General features: G+C 37.4%; 1 protein-coding gene across 2 annotated transcripts in view; it reads left to right on the forward strand.

Moving 5' to 3' along the window:
• Nucleotides 1-21504, forward strand: part of NETO2 (neuropilin and tolloid like 2) — a 67974-nt gene that overhangs the window by 24156 nt on the left and 22314 nt on the right. For both annotated transcript variants that reach the window (XM_018061971.1, XM_018061972.1), the window contains exon 7: nucleotides 16085-16313. In XM_018061971.1, the coding sequence (XP_017917460.1) occupies nucleotides 16085-16313 (229 nt within the window). The remainder of the gene's footprint in view (nucleotides 1-16084; nucleotides 16314-21504) is intronic.

Genomic DNA, 21504 nt, shown 5'->3' on the forward strand with positions numbered 1-21504 from the left:
TTCACTTGTTTGGTTAATAATAGTATGAAGTTATTTTTAACATCCTTAACATTACATATGAAACTAATTGCACATAAAATGGTATCTCTAGAATTTGTCTCAGAATAATATGTGAGAGGCAGAAGTGAAAGTATGGAGGGTGTGAATATGAAAGTTGCTTAGTCACGTCTGACTATGCTTATCCACGTCCGACCATGGATTATACAGTCCATGGAATTCTCCAGGCCAGAATACTGGAGTGGGCAGCCTTTCCCTTCTCCAGGGGATCTTCCCAACCCAGGGATCAAACCCAGGTCTCCCACATTGCAGGCAGATTCTTTACCAACTGAACTATCAGGGAAGATAAAGCTAAAGTTAGGGAATGGGTAAAATGAGCTTATGATACTATTTTGTCTGCTTTTGTACGTTTGAAATTTTCCATAATCGAAATACTTTAGTTTGTTCTTTGCTAATACATTTGTGAACAGTCTAAGTGAACAATTTACTGAAATATATAATGTATGTATATACATACATGTTCACATACATATAATTTATCAAAATCAAAGAAATAGAAAACCTAAATAAACTGTTAACAAATTGACAAAATTGATTTTATATTAGGTTGGTGCAAAAGTAATTGTGGCTTTGCATTGTTGAACTTTGCCATTTGATATTGGAGTACATTCTTAAATAAATGTTGTATTATAATCACTTTAATATGCATTTCTCACTTTATTTTTTTGCTAATGACTTTATTACTTGCTGTTTATATTTATTTTAGACTATAGAAATTATATTAGGACAAAAAGCATTTTTAAGCGATTTTCTTATTCGAGTTCAAAATGCGTCAAAAAAGCAGCAGAGACAATTCTCAACATCAGTGCATCTGGCCCAGGAACTACTAATGAATATGTACAGTGCAGTGGTAGTTCAGAAAGTTTCGCAAAGGAGATGAGAGCCTTGAAGATGACCATAGTGGCTGGCCATCAGAAGTTGATAATGACCAATTGAGAGCCATCATCAAAGCTGATCCTCTTAAAACTTCACAAGAAGTTGCTCAAGAACTCAACATCAACCATTCTGTGGTGATTTGGCATTTGAAGCAAATTAGAATGGTGGAAATCTTGATAAGTTGATATCTCATGAGCTAACCACAAATCAAAAGAATTGTTGTTTTCTCTTACTGTACTCAACAACGGCAAACATTTCTCATCTGGATTGTCTATGACAACCAGCAATGACCAGCTCAGTGATTGGACCAAGAAGAAGCTCCAAAGCACTTCCCAAAGTCAAACTTGCACCCAAAAAAGGTCATGGTCACCATTTGGTGGTCTGCTGCCAGTCTAATCCACTACAGCTTTCTGAATCCTGGCAGAAGCAATCCATCTGAGAAGTATGCTCAGCAAGTAAATGAGATGCACCGAAAACTTGAACGCCTGCAGCAGAATGGGTCAATTCTAATATATAGTGGAAATACATGTAATCTTGTTCTGTATTTTCCAAGTCTACTGTAAATGTGTTATCATACTTTCATAATGTAAAAACATAAAAATTTTTTTTTAATGAGCTTTGTTTTTCTCCATAATATCTGATTCTGACTACATGTTGCACAACATGCTTCAGAAGTTGAATGAATCAGAGGTTTGCCTCATCCAGCATATTCACCTGACCTCTAGCCAATGGACTGCCACTGTTTCAAGCATCTTGACAACTTTTTGCAGGGAAAACACTTCCATAACCAGCAGGATGCAGAAAATGCTTTCTGAGCATTTGTTGAATCCTGCAGCATGGATTTGTATGCTACAGGAATAAACAAACTAGTATCTTGTTGGCGAAAATGTGTTGATTGCAATGGTTCCTATTTTGACTAATAAAAATATGTTTGAATGTAGTTACAATGATTTAAAATTCACAATCCAAAAACACAATTACTTTTGTACCAAGCCAGTACTTAAAATATGATAACAGAAAAGCTGGCCAAATTAGATTTTACCAAATATTTAAGGAACATGTTATATAAACTGTTTTAGAAAACTGAAGAAGAAAGAACTTTCCCCACCCTGTTTTATCAAAACTAAATAGATAGCATGAGAGAATTTTAAAACAGAGAATTATTTATAAAATGAAGGAGAAAGAAAAAGACCCAAAAGACTAAGTAGCAACAAACTAAACCTAACAAGTATTTTTTAGAAAACTTGACCAAAGATGGGCTTATCTTTAACATTTGTGGACAGCTTACTATGAGAAAATAGAAAATCAAATGATATGGTTTACCATATTGACACTTAAAGGAGATAAATCCACATATATCAATAGATGCAAAAAAAATCAGTAAAATTTAAAATCTATTGATTAGTGAAAATCAGTAATTCCAACATAGGATATATCTTCAGCATGATGAAAAATATCTTCAAAATCCTATAGCAAACATCATAATTAATGGTGAAACCTTAAAATCATTTTCTTTAAGCATACGTCTATTGCCAGTACTTTTTTTGGTGGTGGTCAGTGCAACAAATGAATGCAGTGACAGATTTTATTTTCTCGTCCTCCAAAATCACTGTGGACGGTGACTGCAGCCATTAAATTAAAGGATGCTTGCTCCTTGGAAGGAAAGCTATAACAGACCTAAAAAAGCAGAGACACCACTCTGCCAACAAAGGTCCATATAGTCAAAGCTATGATTTTTCCACTAGTCATGTACAGATGTGAGAGTTGAACCATAAAGAAGGCTGAGGACAAAGAATTGATGCTTTCAGAGTGTGGTGCTGGAGAAGACTTGAGAGTCCCTTGGACTGCAGGGAGATGAAACCAGTCAATCCTAAAGAAAGTCAACCTCGAATATTCATTGGATGGACTGATGCTGAAACTCCCCAATACTTTGGCCACCTGATATGAAGAGCCAGCTCATTGGAAAAGCTTCAGATGCTGGGGAAGATTGAAGGCAAAAGGAGAAGGGGCAGCAGAGGGTGAGATGTGTCACAGACTCAATGGACATGAATTTGAGCAAACTGCGAGATAGTGAAGGACAGAAGGGCCCGGTGTGCTATAGGCCATGGGATCACAAAGAGTCGGACATGACTTAGTGACTGAACAACAATGTGACAAGAGAAAAAAAGTTCATCAATTATAAAAAATAAGTTGCTTTCCAAAAGTAATTTGAAAGTAAAACACAAAATCATACCAGGAAGTAATTTTTCAAATTATATTGAAATACAGAAAGAAGACCTAGAGAATTGGAGGAAATCAGAGAGACATACACCATTTTCATGTATGAGAAGATGGAAATGTTTATTCCCAAATCCATCAATTTAAAATTACAGTCCACATCCCCATAGGGCTTTCTGGGGAACTTGGCAAGCTAACCCTGAAATTCACATAAAGAGGAAAGGGTCCAGAAGAACCATGACAATTTTGAATAAAAACAAAGTGAGAGTACTTACCCTTTGAGAAGATACTGTGGTGGTTGGATGGAATGCATTTATCACTGGTCTGTGCAAACTGATAAAACTGAATAAAATATCAAAACATAGGACCTCATATGTATGGAAGCTTAGTATATAATATAGCATGCTGGATCAAAAGGAAACAATAATTGATGTTACACCAATTGACTGTTGATGTGAGATAACCTGTTTTGCCGGAGAAGGCGATGGCACCCCACTCCAGTACTCTTGCCTGGAAAATCCCATGGGCGGAGGAGCCTGGTGGGCTGCAGTCCATGGGGTCGCGAAGAGTCGGACACGACTGAGCGACTTCACTTTTACTTCTCACTTTCATGCATTGGAGAAGGAAATGGCAACCCACTCCAGTGTTCTTGCCTGGAGAATCCCAGGGACGGGAGAGCCTGGTTGGTTACCGTCTATGAGGTCGCACAGAGTCGGACACGACTGAAGCGACTTAGCAGCAGCAGCAGCAACCTGTTTGCATTTGGCATAAATGTTAAAACTAAAACTTCTAGAAGAAACTATTGGAGTATAGTTCTGTAACCTTTGGTTGGGAAACAGTTTATTAAAAACAGAGAAGACACAAAGTACAAACCATAAAGGTAAAATGTATCAATTTTATTCCCTTAAAATAAGTGACTTCTAGAACCAGCCAAAATATTGTAATCCTACTGTAGCTTATTGCTCTTATTATAACTGAAAACTAGATAGAATACAGAAAGCAATTGCATGAGGATTCTGAAAAGTAACCATTAGAAAGGGGGTTAGAAGGGAAGTATTCAAAACTTGAATACTAACCCCAAAAGGGGGTGAGAGTCAGTAGTTTGTTGTGGGTTTTTTCTTTCTCTTTGTAGAACTGATAGCAGGTATAGACACAGAAAGTTTGCTAGCCAGAACACTAAGAGAGGGGCCCCTACAAACTGCATGGGGCTTCCCTGGTTGATTTGTTTTTTCCCCTTACTAACTCTGCCCAAGGTCAGCACCAGTCACAGCAGCTATAGTAACAACTAAAACCCCAAGAGAAACCCCACATCCTAACTGGTGGAATTTAGGGGAAGATATGGTGATGTATGGAGGAAATTCCCATTGTTTTTGTTTTTGTTTTTTTCCCCTTTGTTCTTAGTCACTCAGAACTCACAGCAAATCAGGAGACTAAAAACTGAGGAAATTTTATCTTTCTAGCCAGCAGAGGAACTGGGAAGAGGAAACCAGGTTATCCAGAGAATGAGAAGGAAGCCTTGGAGAGCAAAGAGGTAGAGAAAGAAAGGTACTAATTCTGGCTTAGCCCTGAGCTACGTATGCACACAGCAGGCCCGGAGAAACACAGCAAAGGTATTGAGGACCACAGTACATTATAAACACTGCCCCGGTGCCTGAGCAGGGTGTGCTTTGGGCAAGTCTGCATGGCATAGCAAAGGTCTTGACAACTGAACCAGCACATGGAACTAACACCCAGACAAAGAGGCAGTACATGCAGCCTGAACTGCACTGAGTAGGTGTCCTGATAAGCAACAGAACTCAACATTTTCCACAGATTTTTAAGGATCCAGAGTCTCAATATTATATTCAAAATGTCCAGGATGTAATTTTTAATTACAATATAAAGAACCAGGGAAACGTGATTATTTCTGAAAGGAGAATACAGGAGATCCCAACCCTAACAGTAGTCAGATGACAATTAATCAAAGATTTTAAATCAGTAATGTAACCATGTTCCATGAGATAAAGGTAAACATTCCTGAAATGAGTGAAAAGATAGAACTTACCAGAGAAGCAGAAACTATAAAAAAGAACCAAGTGAAAATTTTAGAACTGAAGAAATACATCTTAAATTTTTGAAGAAATTATTCAATGTGTGGGCCAATATAAGAATGAAGGAAAGGCAGTAAACTTCAAGAGGATTCAGTAGAAACTACCTAATCTGAATTGAGAAAAAAAGGTTGAAAATATTTTATGCAAAAGCTTTAGGGACCCGTGGGGACAATTTGAAAAGATGTAAAATTCATGTAACTTAAGTACTAGACGAAGAGGAAAAGATGTTACCGAAAAAACATTTGAAGAAATAATTGCAAAAAATTTGGTGAAGGACATAAATTTACAGATGCGAGAAGCATAGCAAACACTAAACAGGATAAAAACAAACAAAACACAAAGCCTACTCATATCAAATCAAATAGCTTGAAACCAAAGGTTGAAAGCTTTGAGATCTGACAGAAATGATGCATTTTATATAAGGGAACAACAATTTGAATGACTATGGATTTCTCTGCAGAAATTACCAAAGCCAAAGACTGTGCATCAAAACCTTTAAATGCTGAAATAACTGTAAAATTCAGAATTTTATATCCAGCAGAAACTAATGAGGGCAAACAGAGCCCCAACGAAGACAGAGAATTCATTGCCTGCAGACCTGCTATAAAAGAAATGCTAAAGGAAGTTCTTTAGAAAGAAATGGCACTGGATGAATCTTCTAATATCATGAATCAAAGTGTACAGAAATGGTAAATAATCTGACATAAACCGTTTTACCAATATCAGGAGCAAAAGAGAGGATATCATTATAGACCCTCCATTAAAACAGTGGACATTTCTGTGCCCAAATCAAATGTCTCAAATGACAAATTCCTTAAAAGCCTCGAGCTGCCCAAACACATCTAAGAAGAAATATGTAATCTGTATGACTATATATTTGTGAAATGAATTCACAGTTTAAAACCTTCTTACAAAGAAATCACCTAAATGGATAATATCAAATATTTAAAGAAGAAATGATGCTGATTCTCCTCAGTCTCTTCCAGGAAGTAAAAGAAGAGGAACACTTCTAAACTCTTAAGCATCACCCTGAAACCACCAAAGACATTATTTGGAAACTGCTGATCAGTATTCCCCCTATGATGTTTTGCTTGATAATAGGAAATACATATATTTGGTGTTCATCCCCATTTCTGGCACAGAGCTCACAAAACTCTTGGAATTTCCTGAATGATAAGAGCAATTCAGCATCTTATGTTAACAATATTTAGTCTCTTGTCCTCAGTCCCTGAAAATGTTTCAGAGCCTTTATAAACCTGAAGTGGGTGTGTTGTTATTAATAACAAGCTCTTTTCAACCACAAGTGAGTTTATGTTAACGAGGTGACTTCTGGAAATCCATTGAATATGGAGGCTCATTACCAGGGTAGCCGGTAATCTTGTAAGTAAACTGATGTTCTGTAAGCCACTTTATTAAATTAAACTTTTAAATTTAAACTATTAAACGCTCTATTAAACTAAATTAAAGACTCCAAAATGTAATGCTTTTGAGCTCTGGTGTTGGAGAAGACTCTTGAGAGTCCCTTGGACTGCAAGGAGATCAAACCAGTCGATCCTAGAGAAAATCAATCCTGAATATTCTTATTAGAAAGGCTTATGCTGAAGCTGAAGCTCCAGTACTCTGGCCACCTGATGCAAAGAGCCAGTTCATTAGAAAAGACCCTGATGCTGGGAAAGATTGAAGGCAGGAAGAGAAGGGGACGACGGAGGACAAGATGGTTGAATGGCATCACTGACTCAATGGATGAGAGTTTGAGCAAGCTCCAGGAGATGATGAAGGACAGGGAAGCCTGGCGTGCTGCAGTCCATGGGGTCACAAAGAGTCAGACACAACTGAGCAACTGAACAACAAGAATGAGACCTTAGGAAACTCAGACTTGTAGTGAGTCAGAATCACATGACAGCCTGATCTTGTGTTTGGCCTCTGAAGGGGAGGCTATTCCCCTGGGAGTAAGCCCTCAACCTTTGGAATCTGATGCTGTCTCTGGATAGCTGGAGTCATCACTGGATTGAATTATAGGACACCTAACTGATATTTGAGGATTGCTGTTGTAGTGGGGGTATGCGGAGGGAAGACCCACATGTTGGAATTGGTATCATAATTGTTACTCCAGAAAATAGATACAAAAATCCCTAACTAAGTATTGCCAGTCTAAATCAGCAATATATTAAAAAGTATAATATGTTCAAAAACCACAACCAAGTGTGGTTTATCCCAGGAATGCAAGGCTGATTCACATTTGAAAAATCAATATGATTCAATATGTAAAGAAAGAATGCTACATGATTATCTCAGTTTGTTAAAAGAATCAACACCCATTCATGATGAAAATATCAGAAAATTAAAAAGTGGAACTTCTATAACCTGATAAAGGATGTCTATCAAAATGTACAGCTGACACCATACTGAATGCTTTTTCTCCTCAAAATTAGCAACAAGATAACTGCCACTCAACACCATACTGGAAGTTGTACACAGTGAAACGTGGCAAAAAACCTATTTTTCCAGATGACATAATCATCTGTGTAAAAAATTAACATGAAATATACCCTCAAAAAACTCCTGGAATAAAGAAGTCAGTTTAGCAAGGTTGAATAAAAGACTGATAGGTAAATGTCAGTTGTATTTTTTCATATGTAATTGATGCTTGAATAAGATGTGTTTGAACTGCACTGACCCATTTGCACACAGATTTTTTTTAAAGGATAAATACCTACTACTATACCATCAGTGGTTGGTTGAATCCACAGATGTAGAACCAAGGATACTGTGGGATGACTGTGAAGTTATACATTGATTTTTGACTGCAAGGAGGGTCCGCGCCTCTACGTCCCATGTTGATCAAGGCTCAGTTGTATTATCTGATTGAGTATTTGAAGAATGAACAATTGGAGTTCAAAATTAAGAAAGCAGCAATACCGTTAAAGTAGCCCTTGCCTCCCCCCCACCCCCAAAAATTAAACACAGCATCTATAAACTGCAGAACCCTGATAAAAAATTCAAAGACCTGAATAAATGGAAATATATACTATGTTTTCATTCCAATCCCAAAGACAATCCCAAAGAATGTTCAAACTACCATCCAGTTAAACTCATTTCTCATGCTAGCAAGATGATGCTCAAAATCCTTCAAGCTAGGCTTCGGCAGTACATGAACTGGGAACATCCATATGTGCAAGCTGGATTTAGAAAAGGCAGAGCAACCAAAGATCAAATTGCCAGCATCCACTGGATCATAGAAAAAGCAAGGGAATCCTAACAAAACATCTGCTTCATTGACTACACTAAAGACTTTGTGTGGATCACAACAAACCAGAAAGTTCTTCAAGAGATGGGAATACCAGACCCCCTTACCTGACTCCTGAGAAACCTGATTGCAGGACAAGAAGCAGCACTTAGAACCAAATGTGGAACAATAGACATTCCAAATTGGAAAAGGAGTACTTCAAGGCTGTATATTGTCACCCTGTCTGTTTAACTCCTCTGGAGAGTACATCATGCAGAATCCTGGAGTGGATGAGTTATAAGCTGAAATTAAGATTGCTGGGAGAATTATCAACAACCTCAGATATGCAAATGATACTACTGTAATAGTGGAAAGTGAAGGGGAACTAAAGAGCCTCTTGATGAGGGTGAGAGAGGAGAGTGAAAAAGCTGGTTTAAAACTCAACATTCAAAAAACTAAGATCATGAAATCCAGTCCCATCACTTCATGGTAAATAGATGGGGAAGTGGAAACAGTGACATTTTATTTTCTTGGACTCCAGAATCACTGTGGATGGTGACTGAAGCCACGAAATTAAAAGATACTTGCTCCTTGAAAGAAAAGTATGACAAACCTAAACAGCATATTAAAAAGCAGAGATGTCACTTTGCTGACACAGGTCTTCATAGTCAAAGCTGTGGTTTTTCCAGTAGTCACATACAGATGTGAGAGTTGAACCATAAAGAAGGCTGAATGTTGAAGAATTGATGGTTTTGAACTGTGGTGCTGGAGAACACTCTTAAAAGTCCCTTGAACAGCAAGGAGATCAAGTAAATCCTAAAGGAAATCATCCCTGAATATCTACTGGAAGGATTGATGCTGGAGCTTCAATACTTTGACCACCTGATGTGAAGAGCTGACTCACTGGAAAAGACTGATGCTGGGAACAATTGAGGGCAGAAGGAGAATGGGGAGACAGAGGATAAGGTGGTTGGATGACATCACTGACTAAATGGACATGAGTTTGAGCAAACTCTGGGAGATAGGGAAGGACAGAAAAGTCTGGTCTGCTGCAGCTCATGGGGTTGCAGAGTCAAACACAACTTAGCAACCAGACAACAGCAATACTGTGTATACCTATTGAGGTGGACTCAATAGTGTTAACAGAAGTTGTTCTGAAATAGATCTGTATAAACAAGCACAGTTCAAATTAAAACCCCTGCTATGTTTTTGTAAATGTAGGCAAACTGTTTTTAGAGTATAAGGAAAATGCAAGGAATTATAAGAGCCAAAACAATGTTCAAAAAATACAAATACTCACTACCTGATTTCAGATCTTCAGTAACCAAGACAGTGTGGTACTTACAAATGACAGACACACAGATCAGTGGAACAGAATAGAACTCAGAAAAGGAGTCACACAAATATGATTTATTTTTTCCGTTGGAGATACGATGTCAGTTCAGTGGATAGTCTTGTCTTCAACAAATGGTGCTAAGAACAACCAGATACCCATATTAAAAAAAAAAAAGAATTTTAACCTATACCTGTATCCTGAAGGAGATCAACCCTGGGATTTCTTTGGAAGGAATAATGCTAAAGCTGAAGCTCCAGTATTTTGGCCACCTCATGCGAAGAGCTGACTCATTGGAAAAGACTCTGATGCTGGGAGGGATTCGGGGCAGGAGGAGAAGGGGACGACTGAGGATGAGATGGCTGGATGATATCACGGACTCGATGGATGTGAGTCTGAGTGAACTCCGGGAGATGGTGATGGACAGGAAGGCCTGGCGTGCTGCTATTCATGGGGTTGCAAAGAGTCGGACAGGATTGAGCGACTGAACTGAACTGTATTTATACCTTATATTAAAAGCTAACCTAAACTGGATTATAAACACAAGTGTAATACTGTAAAACTTTTAGAAGAAAACATAGTTGAAAACTTTGGGTTAGGGAGAGTTCTTAGATAAGACATCAAAGAAGAATCTATTTTTTAAAAACTATAAATTGAACTTCATTAAAATTAAAGCTTTTCCTTTTCACTGTTGAATGAAAAGAAAAGCCACTAAGAGAAAATATTTGTAAATCACTTGTCAAAAGATTTCTTTAATCCAGAACTCAAAACTCAACTATAAGAAAAGTACCTAATTTAAAAATGAGTAAGAGATTTTGAACAGGCACCAGAGAATATTTCGACATTTCAAAACTGAGAATTAAAACCACAGTGGAATAGCTCTCTACCTCTGTTACAGTAACTAATATTTTAAAACAGACAGTACCAGGTGCTGGGAGCTATATAGAGCAATTGGGAATGTAGTAAGACTCCTGGTAGAAATACAGAATGATATAGCCATTTTGGAAAACAGCTTGGTGATTTCCTATAAAGTTACCACGTGAGTGAGCAGTCTCCTGGCAGGGTAGCCAGGAGAAAGAAAAACATGTTTACACACAAAAAACTTGAAGGTAAATGTTTACAGTAGCTTCATCCATAATAGACATAAACTGGAAACAATCCAAATACTCTTCAGTTGTTAATAAACTGTGGTACATCTGTGTAGTGAAATCTGTTCAGGAGTAATGAGATACAAACCATTGGGGATGCAGATGCATAGAAGAATCTCACATGCATTGTGCTAACTGAAGGAATCCTGACTCAGAGTATACTATTATTTCATTTATATGAAATTGTAACATTTGTGGGAAAGGTGGAACTACAGAACAGCAGAAGATTGGTTGCCAGCAATTAGAGTTGAAGATGGATTTGGACCGCTGAGGACCTGGACAGGATTTTTCAGGGGGGGGCGGGGGGCGGGTGATGGAACTGTTCTTGATGATGGTGTCTGTCACTTGACCCTGTGCGTCAGAGAATCTTATTTTATCTTACTTGGGATGTGACTGAATGTCTTCATGTGACCAAGTATCAACAAGGATTGAAGAATGGAGATGCTCTCAACTTGGGAAAGCCATTGGACATACCCTGGTAAAGATGAAAATGGTCATGTCTTATGACACAGCAACCACGTTTCTAGATGTGTACCCAGATGCTCATCGTGTGAGAGCGTAATCAGAATGCAAGAATGTTTACAGCAATATTTAATATTTTAAAAAGTGGAAGCAACATTATTAGAGAAATGCAAATCAAAACCACAATGAGGTACCACTTCACACCAGTCAGAATGGCTGTGATCCAAAAATCTGCAAGCAATAAATGCTGGAGAGGGTGTGGAGAAAAGGGAACCCTCCTACACTGTTGGTGGGAATGCAAACTAGTACAGCCACTATGGAGAACAGTGTGGAGATTCCTTAAAAAATTGCAAATAGAACTACCTTATGACCCAGCAATCCCACTGCTGAGCATACACACTGAGGAAACCAGAATTGAAAGAGACACATGTACCCCAATGTTCATCGCAGCACTGTTTATAATAGCCAGGACATGGAAACAACCTAGATGTCCATCAGCAGATGAATGGATAAGAAAGCTGTGGTACATATACACAATGGAGTATTACTCAGCCGTTAAAAAGAATTCATTTGAATCAGTTCTGATGAGATGGATGAAACTGGAGCCGATTATACAGAGTGAAGTAAGCCAGAAAGAAAAACATCAATACAGTATACTAACACATATATATGGAATTTAGGAAGATGGCAATGACGACCCTGTATGCAAGACAGGAAAAAAGACACAGATGTGTATAATGGACTTTTGGACTCAGAGGGAGAGGGAGAGGGAGAGGGTGGGATGATTTGGGAGAATGGCATTCTAACATGTATACTATCATGTAAGAATTGAATCGCCTGTCTATGTCTGACGCAGGATACAGCATGCTTGGGGCCGGTGCATGGGGATGACCCAGAGAGATGTTATGGGGAGGGAGGTGGGAGGGGGGTTCATGTTTGGGAATGCATGTAAGAATTAAAGATTTTAAAATTAAAAAAATAATAAACTAAAAAAAATTCAAAACAAAACAAAAAAAGTGGAAGCAAGCTAAATGTCCAAAAGGAAAATGGATAAGTAGTGACTTATTTCTACAACTGATACAAGATTTTAAAATACACAAATAAAAATACTATATGTTTTTATAGATACATAAATTTAAAAGTCTAAAAATGTACATAGTAATTATAAAAATTATACTCAAAACAGGGAATATTGGAAAGATAGTAGGAACATAGATGGCTCTAGTTGTATAGTTGACCCTTGAACGACATAGAGGCTAGGGTCACTGACCACTCACAGTTGAAATTCTGAGTATAACTTTATAGTCAACCCTTGGTATCTGAGGTTCCACATCCTCAGATTTAACCAGCTACAGACTGTGTAGTACCATGAAAGAAAGTGAAAGTGTTAGTCACTCAGTCATGTTAAGCTCTTTGCAACCCAATGGTCTGTAGCCTGCCCGTCTCCTCTGTCCATGGGATTCTCCAGACAGGAATACTGGAGTGGGTTGCCATTCCCTTCTCCAGGGGATCTTCCCGAACCAGGAATCGAACAGGTCTCCCGCATTTTAGGCGGATTCTTTTACCATCTGAGCCACCAGGGAAGCGTAGTGTAATACTACAGTATGTGATTATTGAATAAAATCCACATAAATGGACCTGCATATTTGAAACCCATGTTCAAGGGTCAACTGTACACAGAATTGAACTGTACAAGTCCACATATGTAGGTTTTATTCAGTAAATATTATAGTGCTATACAATCTGCAGCTGGTTGTGTCTATAGACACAAAACCACAAATACAAAGGTTGCATCATAGGACTTGAGCACCTGCGGATTTTGGTATCCAGAGCAGAACCTTCCTAGAACCAATTACTCATTGCTACTGAGGGATGACTGTGCAGAGGTGAGGTGGGGTTTGTGGGTTTTGAGGGGTTTTTAATATTTAATAATTTAAATAAGTGAAATTAATACTTTCAATGTGGCTCTTTTATAAAATACCTCATGAAATGATTTTATATGCATAAGTTTTTTAGAAATGTAACCTAGAATCTTAAATATTGAAGGTTACTTTTAATATATAAAAGTAAATTGATTTTTTAAAGTTAACAAAAAAAACACTTGACGTGGGAATTGTATCAAAATTTTTTAAATGAGTTCAACTAGAAGAATAAACATGATTTTATTTGAGGAATTTAAAAGAGAAAATGTTAAAGGCCACAATAACCCTTGAATACTGAAAATGGGGTGAACTAGTTTACTGCGGGTGATGTTCAAGAAAAATTCACTTACATATAAAAGTCGTCGGTGTTTGCATTTAAGTAGTGTTTTAATCTGTTTTATCAGTGGCCTTTCCATAAAAATAACAGCTTTCTGAGGATCTCATTGCATTTCTTTTGTGGTCTTTGAGGCCTCTAATAAAAAGCGTCCTTTTCCCCATTGGAGTTATGAACCAGTTGAGACAGTGGAGCTTCAGAATAGCCCCTTGATTATAATAAAGGCTAGGAAGCTTATAGTGAGAGAATCCATCTAGACCTGCTAATTCCCTACTCACCAGGTCCACCTCCTACCTAAGACTAGACTGGAACATCCCATCCGAGGAAACTGCATCTACAGAAGAGACCCACTTACCTAGGTCACTGTTATTCTCATTCACTGGTCCAGGGAAGGAGGAGAGGAAAAGTGAACAAATACCATCCCCGATCCAGGTGACTCTCTCCACTTCCCTGGGAGGGTATAGGAGTAGGTAAGAGGCCAAGAGTGTTTGTGTTTAATTAAAGATCTGCAGTCTGGGTGAGAGAAGAGTAGTTTGTGCCCCAATCCACCCATTTCAGTTTGTTAGCCTCATAATGTTAGAAATATTTTCTGAAGATTATTTGAATTAAACTATTGTCAATATTTAACTGTATTCACAATAGCAAAGAATGTTATTTTTGTCATATGACTTACCTTAAAACTTTGATTTTTAAATGTTACCTATTTAAGGCACATTTACTATGGCCTTATATAGGTATGTTTCTTTGGATTTAAAAAAACAGTAGAGAGTAAATACTTCAGACTTTTTGATGGTCTTCCTGATATTCAACTCTATCAAAACTAGGTTTTACGAACCTACTCACTTTTTCATTGATTGCTCTTTCTGAGCAAGAATTATACTGGATAGCACATTGACACTCTAATTGGAAGACCATAGAGTCTAATGGAGAAGACAAATAAAACGAATATTAGTGATACTCACCACCAGACAGCCATGGGCAGAATATTCTGGTTATATAAATGATAGAGAAAGTAATGAAGACAGATTGTATATTTTAAACAAACATATTACTTCTGTGTTAAAATACATTTATGAGGTTTAGTGAAGTTTTGAAATGGAAGTACATTAGCAGTAATTTTGCTCATGAAAGTGGCAAATTGGTCATTTCAGATAAGCCAGAGTTACTGGTCAAAATTTAACTCTTAGATATATTTTTCAGTTTTTGTTCTTAGTTTTATGTCATCAAGGTATTTTGCGGGGGGGGGATGTTTTTGTTTTATGACACCCTTTAAATTACAGGGTGGGTGTGGCATCATACTGCTACCTCAGAGATAGCAATCAGCAAGGTGAATACCCACTAGACATCTCCAGTGGCAATCAAAGAAATCTTTATTCTTCATTCATTAAAATTTTACTTTAATTGTAGAGTCACATATGAGCAACTATATGCAAAAATGAACCATGTATGTGAAGAGTGTATGTGTGTGTGCATGTATGTACACACATAAAAGGCATCCCAGGGAATGTGAAGAACATACATCTTAATAAGATTCAGACCGACTTAGGTTCACATCCTCGCTCTAAGTAACCTTGGGCAAGTTCTTTAGTCCCAGTGAGCCTTAATTTCCTCCCAGCCCATAAAGAATAGTACCTGTTTCACTGTTCTTTTGGAGATTTTGCTCAAGGTGTTTCTAAGCCTAAAGTCTAATGTAACTCTTCAAATAAGAATGGGTCAAGGACATTTTAAGAAGACTGAGTGCTGGGTAGCAGACTGCCTATGACATTCGAGGAAAGGGGATACTAAGCAATAGAATACTAGTGCTTATTTTGAAACTCCAGTTTAAATCTTTGTGACTGAAAAGTTAGAAATTGTTCATTTATGGAGTAAAGTCATAAAACCACTTACATGTGCAACAGTAGGATAGTGGGTAAATAAATGACATCATAGGAATGATTACAGTTATGAAGTGATAGGTAAGTTCTGATGTGTTACAGCAAAAGCAGAGTGTATCTTAAAATTAGGCTTAGGTTTTAAAAATGTGGAAAAAACTGAAAAAAGTTAATCATAGTACTTGATAGAGTGAAAGAATTATGAATGTTTCTTTTATTTTCCCAGTTTGTCAGTACCACAAGATTGTTTTTATAACAAGGAAAACATGTACGATAGTCATGCCTCATGAAGCAGTAAGTTTTTCTTTATAGACGAAATGCAAGCTTTAGGTTCCTTAACGCTTGGTTCCATTATTAAGACAACCAAAGAAACAACATTAGTATTGGTTCTGTTACCTTCTTAGGCATCAGCCTTTTATCTCTTGTTTTTTCTGTCAGCTGTTATAATTCAGTTCAGTCCGCGTTACATATTGATTGGATAATAGAACTAGAAAATTAAAATTAATGTCCTTTTTAAAGCACTGTTTTTCTTTCTTTTAATGTTACAGATTTATTTGAGGTTCCTAGATTATCAAATGGAGCACTCAAATGAATGCAAGAGAAACTTCGTTGCAGTCTACGATGGAAGCAGTTCTATTGAAAATCTGAAGGCCAAATTTTGCAGCACTGTGGCCAATGATGTAATGCTGAAGACAGGAGTTGGGGTGATACGCATGTGGGCAGATGAAGGTAGTCGGCTAAGCAGGTTCAGAATGCTCTTTACTTCCTTTGTGGAGCGTAAGTAAATAATTTCTATAGCAGTGAGATCTTTTATATAATCATTTACTCAAAATATAATTATTGAGCATTTCCTTTTGACAAAGACTGCTAGTCACAGAATGTAGAAGTAAGTAGGTCTTAGTATGTATTCTTAAAGAATTGACTTGTCATAGGTGAAAAAAAGCATAGTAATGCATAAATTGCAACACTACCAGTTATAAGGATATATGGTAGGGAGTGCAAAAAGTGGAGACTTCTCTCAGGATTCTCAAAATTAAAAGTAATTATCAGTAGTATGAAGTCATCTTGGTAAATATGAATCCACCAAACCATGTTCCCCGAAAGATTTAGGTAGACTGTTTTCTTTTTTAAATTTTTTAAAGTAATTTTAAGCTTACAAAAAGTTGTAAAATAGTAGCGTTCTCCTGTGTCCTTCACTCAGATTCACCTAATGGTAACATCTTACAATACCATAGTAAAGCTGAATGTTAACACTGATGCAGTATTATTAACCAGTTTATAGACCTTACTCAAAACCCACTAATTTTCTCATTAATGTCCTTTTCTGATCCAGAATCGCAGATTGCTTTTGTCATATCTCCTCTGTTTATAGCACTTTCTCAGTGTTTAATGACCTGGATGCATTTGAAGAGCACTAGCTAGCTACTTAGTAGAATGTCCATCGGTTTAGGTTTCTCTGATGATCTCTCTCTCATGAACTGAGGTTATACGTGTCTGTCAAGAATACAATAGAAATCACATTCCACCTTTCTCAGTACGTAATGTGGGTTTGCCTCACACTAACTTGGATCACTTTCTTAAGGTACTATCTGCCACATTTCTACACTATAAACTTAATGATTTTTCTTTTCAAATTAATAACTCAGAGTATGCAAATACCCTTTTGCTCACTAACATTAGCATCCATTAGTGGTTTCTGCCTGTAATAACTATTACTATAGTATTTACTTCAAGGTGGTTTTCTGTTTCCATCAGTCTTTCTACATTTGTTAATTACAATTTTGTGAGGAAAAGCTATTCTTCCTCCTCATTTATGTATTCTATTTGTGTCACTATGAGCTCATGGATATTTATTTTACTCTATTATATATATATATATATATATACATATATATATATATATAATTCTATGATAGCATTTACTTTGGTGCTAAACAGCCCAGCTTTGGCCATTGGGAGCTCCTTCAGGTTGCATCTTGTACTCTTTGGGTAAGCCTGTTATTTTTTAACCGCTTCCTTTTCTGATACAGAAAGTAAAAATGAACCAGGCTCAACATTTGTTTTCTCTTTTAAGCCTTAGAATCAACCATATTTCCAAAACGCCCTTTCCTTCTCTTCCAGTGAGAAATCTGACTCTGATTATCTACAGTATATTTATTTGTTCAATTCTAGAATATACATTGGGCTTCCGGGGTGGCTCAGACAATAAAGAATCCACCTGCAATGCAGGAGACTCAGCATCAGTTCTTCAGTACTCAGCCTACTTTGTGGTCCAGCTCTCAAATCTGTACATGACTACTGGAAGGACCGTGGCTTATTGGTTTTGTCAGCAAAGTGATGTCTTTGCTTTTTAACATGCTGTCTAGGTTTGTTATAGCCAAGAAGCAAGCGTCTTCTAATTTCATGATTGCAGTGACCATCTGCAATGATTTTGGAGCCTGAGAACAGAAAATCTGTCACTGCCTCCACTTTTTCCCTTCTATTTGCCATGAAGTAATGGGACCGGATGCTATGATCTTAGTTTTTTAATGCTGAGTTTTCAGCCAGATTTTTCACTCTCCTCCTTCACCTTCATCAAGAGGCTCTTTAATTCCTCTTTGCTTTCTGCCATTTGAGTGGTACTAATCTGAAGTTGATATTTCTCCCAGCAATCTTGATTATAGCTTGCTACTCATCTAGCCTGGCATTTTGCATGATGTACTCTGCATATAAGTTAAATAAACAGGGTGACAGTATACAGACTTGTCGTTCTCCTTTCCCAGTTTGGAACCAGTCTGTTGTTCCATGTCCAGTTCTAACTGTTGCTCCCTGACCCTCATACAGGTTTCTCAGGAGACAGGTTAGATGGTCTGGTGTCCTATCTCTTGAAGAATTTTCCACAGTTTGTTTGTGATCCACACTGGCAAAGGCTTTCACATAGTCAATGAAATAGATGTAGATGCTTTTCTAGAATTCCCTTGCTTTCTCTATGATGCAGTGGATGTTGGCAATTTGATCTCTGGTTCCTCTGCCTTTTCTAAATCCAGCTTGTACATCTGGAGGTTCTCGATTCAAGTACTGGTGAAGCCTAGCTTGAAGGATTTTGAGCATAACCTTACTAGCCCCTGGCGGCTCAGAGGTTAAAGCGTCTGCCTGCAATGTGGGAAACCTGGGTTTGATCCCTGGGTTGGGAAGATCCTCTGGAGAAGGAAATGGCAACCCACTCCAGTATTCTTGCCTGTAGAATCCCATGGACTGAGGAGCCTGGCCAGCTACAGTCCACAGGGTCACAAAGAGTCACACGACTGAGCAACTTCACTTCACTTACTAGCATGGGAGGTGAGTGCAATTGTCAGGTAATTTGAACATTCGTCAGCCCTGCCCTTTGGAACTGGAATGAAAACTGACCTTTTCCAGTCCTGTGGCCACTGCGGGGTTTTGCCAAATGCCCTTCTATAGCGGTTATACATATTTTTAAACTATGGTAAAGTATACCCTAAGCCATTTTTAAGTGGACAGTTCAGTGGCATTAAGCAGTCACAGCATCATACAGCCATCACCACTATCCACTTGCAGAACTTAGGTAACATCCCAAATTAAAACTCTATACCCATTAAATAATAACTTCCATTCCCTATTCCCCCAGCCCCAGGTAACCTCTATCTGACTTTCTGTCTCCATGAATTTCCCTGTTCTAGATACCTCATATAAATGGAATATTTGTCCTTTTGTGTCTGATTTATTACACTTAGTACGTTTCTAAGAATTTCAGTCCTTTTTATGGCTGAATAATTTTCCATTTTACATATGCATTTTTGTTTATCGTTTCATCTATTGTTGAACACTTGAGTTGTTTCTGCTTTTGGCTATTATGAATAAAGCCACTATGGATACTGGCGTAGAGTTATCTCTCTGAATCTCTGATTTCAGTTTTTGCATATAGGTTTTCAGTTTTTACTTTTAGGTATATACTATACCTAGAAGTGGAATTGCTGGATCATATAAATATTGTTTATTTAAAATTTTTTTATTTTCCACTGGAGTATAGCCAGTTAACAATGTTGTAATAGTTTCAGGTGGACAGCAAAAGAATTCAGCCATACATATACATGTTTGTTTTCCCCCAAACTTCCCTCCCATCTAGACTGCCACGTAACCTGGAACAGAGGTCCTTGTGCTATCCAGTAGGTTCTTGTTGGTTATCCAACTCCCTAACTAAATATGAATATTCTATATTGAATATTAAACTTTACTATCAGAATATTAAAATTTAAAATCTATTCAAATTTTTGAGGACCACCAGCTGTTTTCACAGCAGCTGTTCCATTTTACATTCCCTCCAGCAATGCAATAGGGTTAGTCCCCATCCTCTTTTTTTTAACAGTAGCCATCCTAATGGCTATGTGAAATGTGATTTTTATTTTCCCTAATGATGAGTGGTGCTGAGTATCTTTCCATGCTTCTTGGCCATTTGTATGCCTTCTTTAGTGAACACCTCATTTTATTGCACTTCACAGACACTGCATTTCTATTTTGCACGTTGAAGTCTTGTGGCTCCTCTGCCTTAGGCAAGTTGGTCAGCGCCATTTTTTCAGCATTTGCTCACTTCATGTTTCTGTGTTACATTTTAGTAATTATCACAACATTACAAACTTTTTCATTATTGTATGTATTATGGTGATCTGTGATCAGTGATATTTGATGTTATTATTGCAAAAAAATTAATGACTTCCTGAAAGCTCAGATGGCAGTTAGCATTTTTAAGCAGTACAATATTTTTTACTGAGGTATGTGCATTATTTTCTTAGACATAACACTGTTATGTACTTACTACATTACAGCATAGTGTAAGCATGCCTTTTACATGCAGTGGGAGACCAAAACCTTTGCATGACTCGGTTTTCCACAACACTTGCTCTATTGCAGTGGTCTGAAAGTGTGGCGTGCTTGTATTTAGTCCTTTACTCATTTTCTAACTTGAAAATGAAAGTGTTAGCCACTCAGTTCGTGCCTGACTCTTGGCGACCCCATGGGCTGTAGCCCACCATGCTCCTCTGTTCATGGAACTATCCAGGCAAGAGTACTGGAGTGGGTAGCTATTCCCTTCTCCTGGAGATTTTCCCAACCCAGGGGTCAAACCCAAGTTTCCTTTATTGCAGGCAGTTTCTTAACCATTGAGCCAGCTGGTAGGTTCTTGGTTTTTTGTTAAGTTGTAGAAGTTCTTTATATATTCTGGCTATTAATCTCTCATAAGGTATATGATTAGCAAGCATTTTTTCCCATTCTATGCATTATCTTTTCACTGTCCTGATAGTGTACTTTGAGAAAACAAAAATTTGGTGTTACCCAGTTTGTCTGTTTTTTCCTTTTTGTCTGTGCTTTCGGTGTCATAATCAAGAAATCATTGCCAAAGACAACATTATGAAGCTTTTCCTCTATTTTTAAAAATATTTGATAGCAAGTTTTTATTGATTTCTAGTATTGTATGTCTTGTGTATACAGTGTCATATTTTTATTTTTGTACACACTGCAGCATCACCACCACCAAAAGTTTATTTCCCACCTGTCACTGTACAGTCGGCCTCCTTTACGCATTTGTCCTCCCCACCCCCCATAACCACTGCTCTGTTTTCTGTAACTGTGTGTTTGGTTTGGTCTGTAACTGTTGTTTGTTTTTTTAAATAATCCACATATGAGTGAAATCTGTGGTGTTTGTCTTTTTCCATCTGATTTATGTCATTTAGTTTAATACCCTTTGGGTCTATCTATCCATGTTGTTGCAAATGACAAGGTTTCATCTTTTCTTACAATTGAGTACTAGTCCATTTTATATATACATATATACCACATGTTTATCCATTCATCCATCAGTGGGGCTTTGGTTCTTTCGATATCTTGGCTATTGTAAATAATGCTGAGATGAACATAAATCTTTTTAAATTAGTATTTTCTTATTCTTTGGCTAAATACCCAGAAGTGGAATAGCTGG

This window comes from Capra hircus, chromosome 18, assembly GCF_001704415.2.
Source record: "Capra hircus breed San Clemente chromosome 18, ASM170441v1, whole genome shotgun sequence".
NCBI classification, from domain to species: Eukaryota; Metazoa; Chordata; class Mammalia; order Artiodactyla; family Bovidae; genus Capra; species Capra hircus.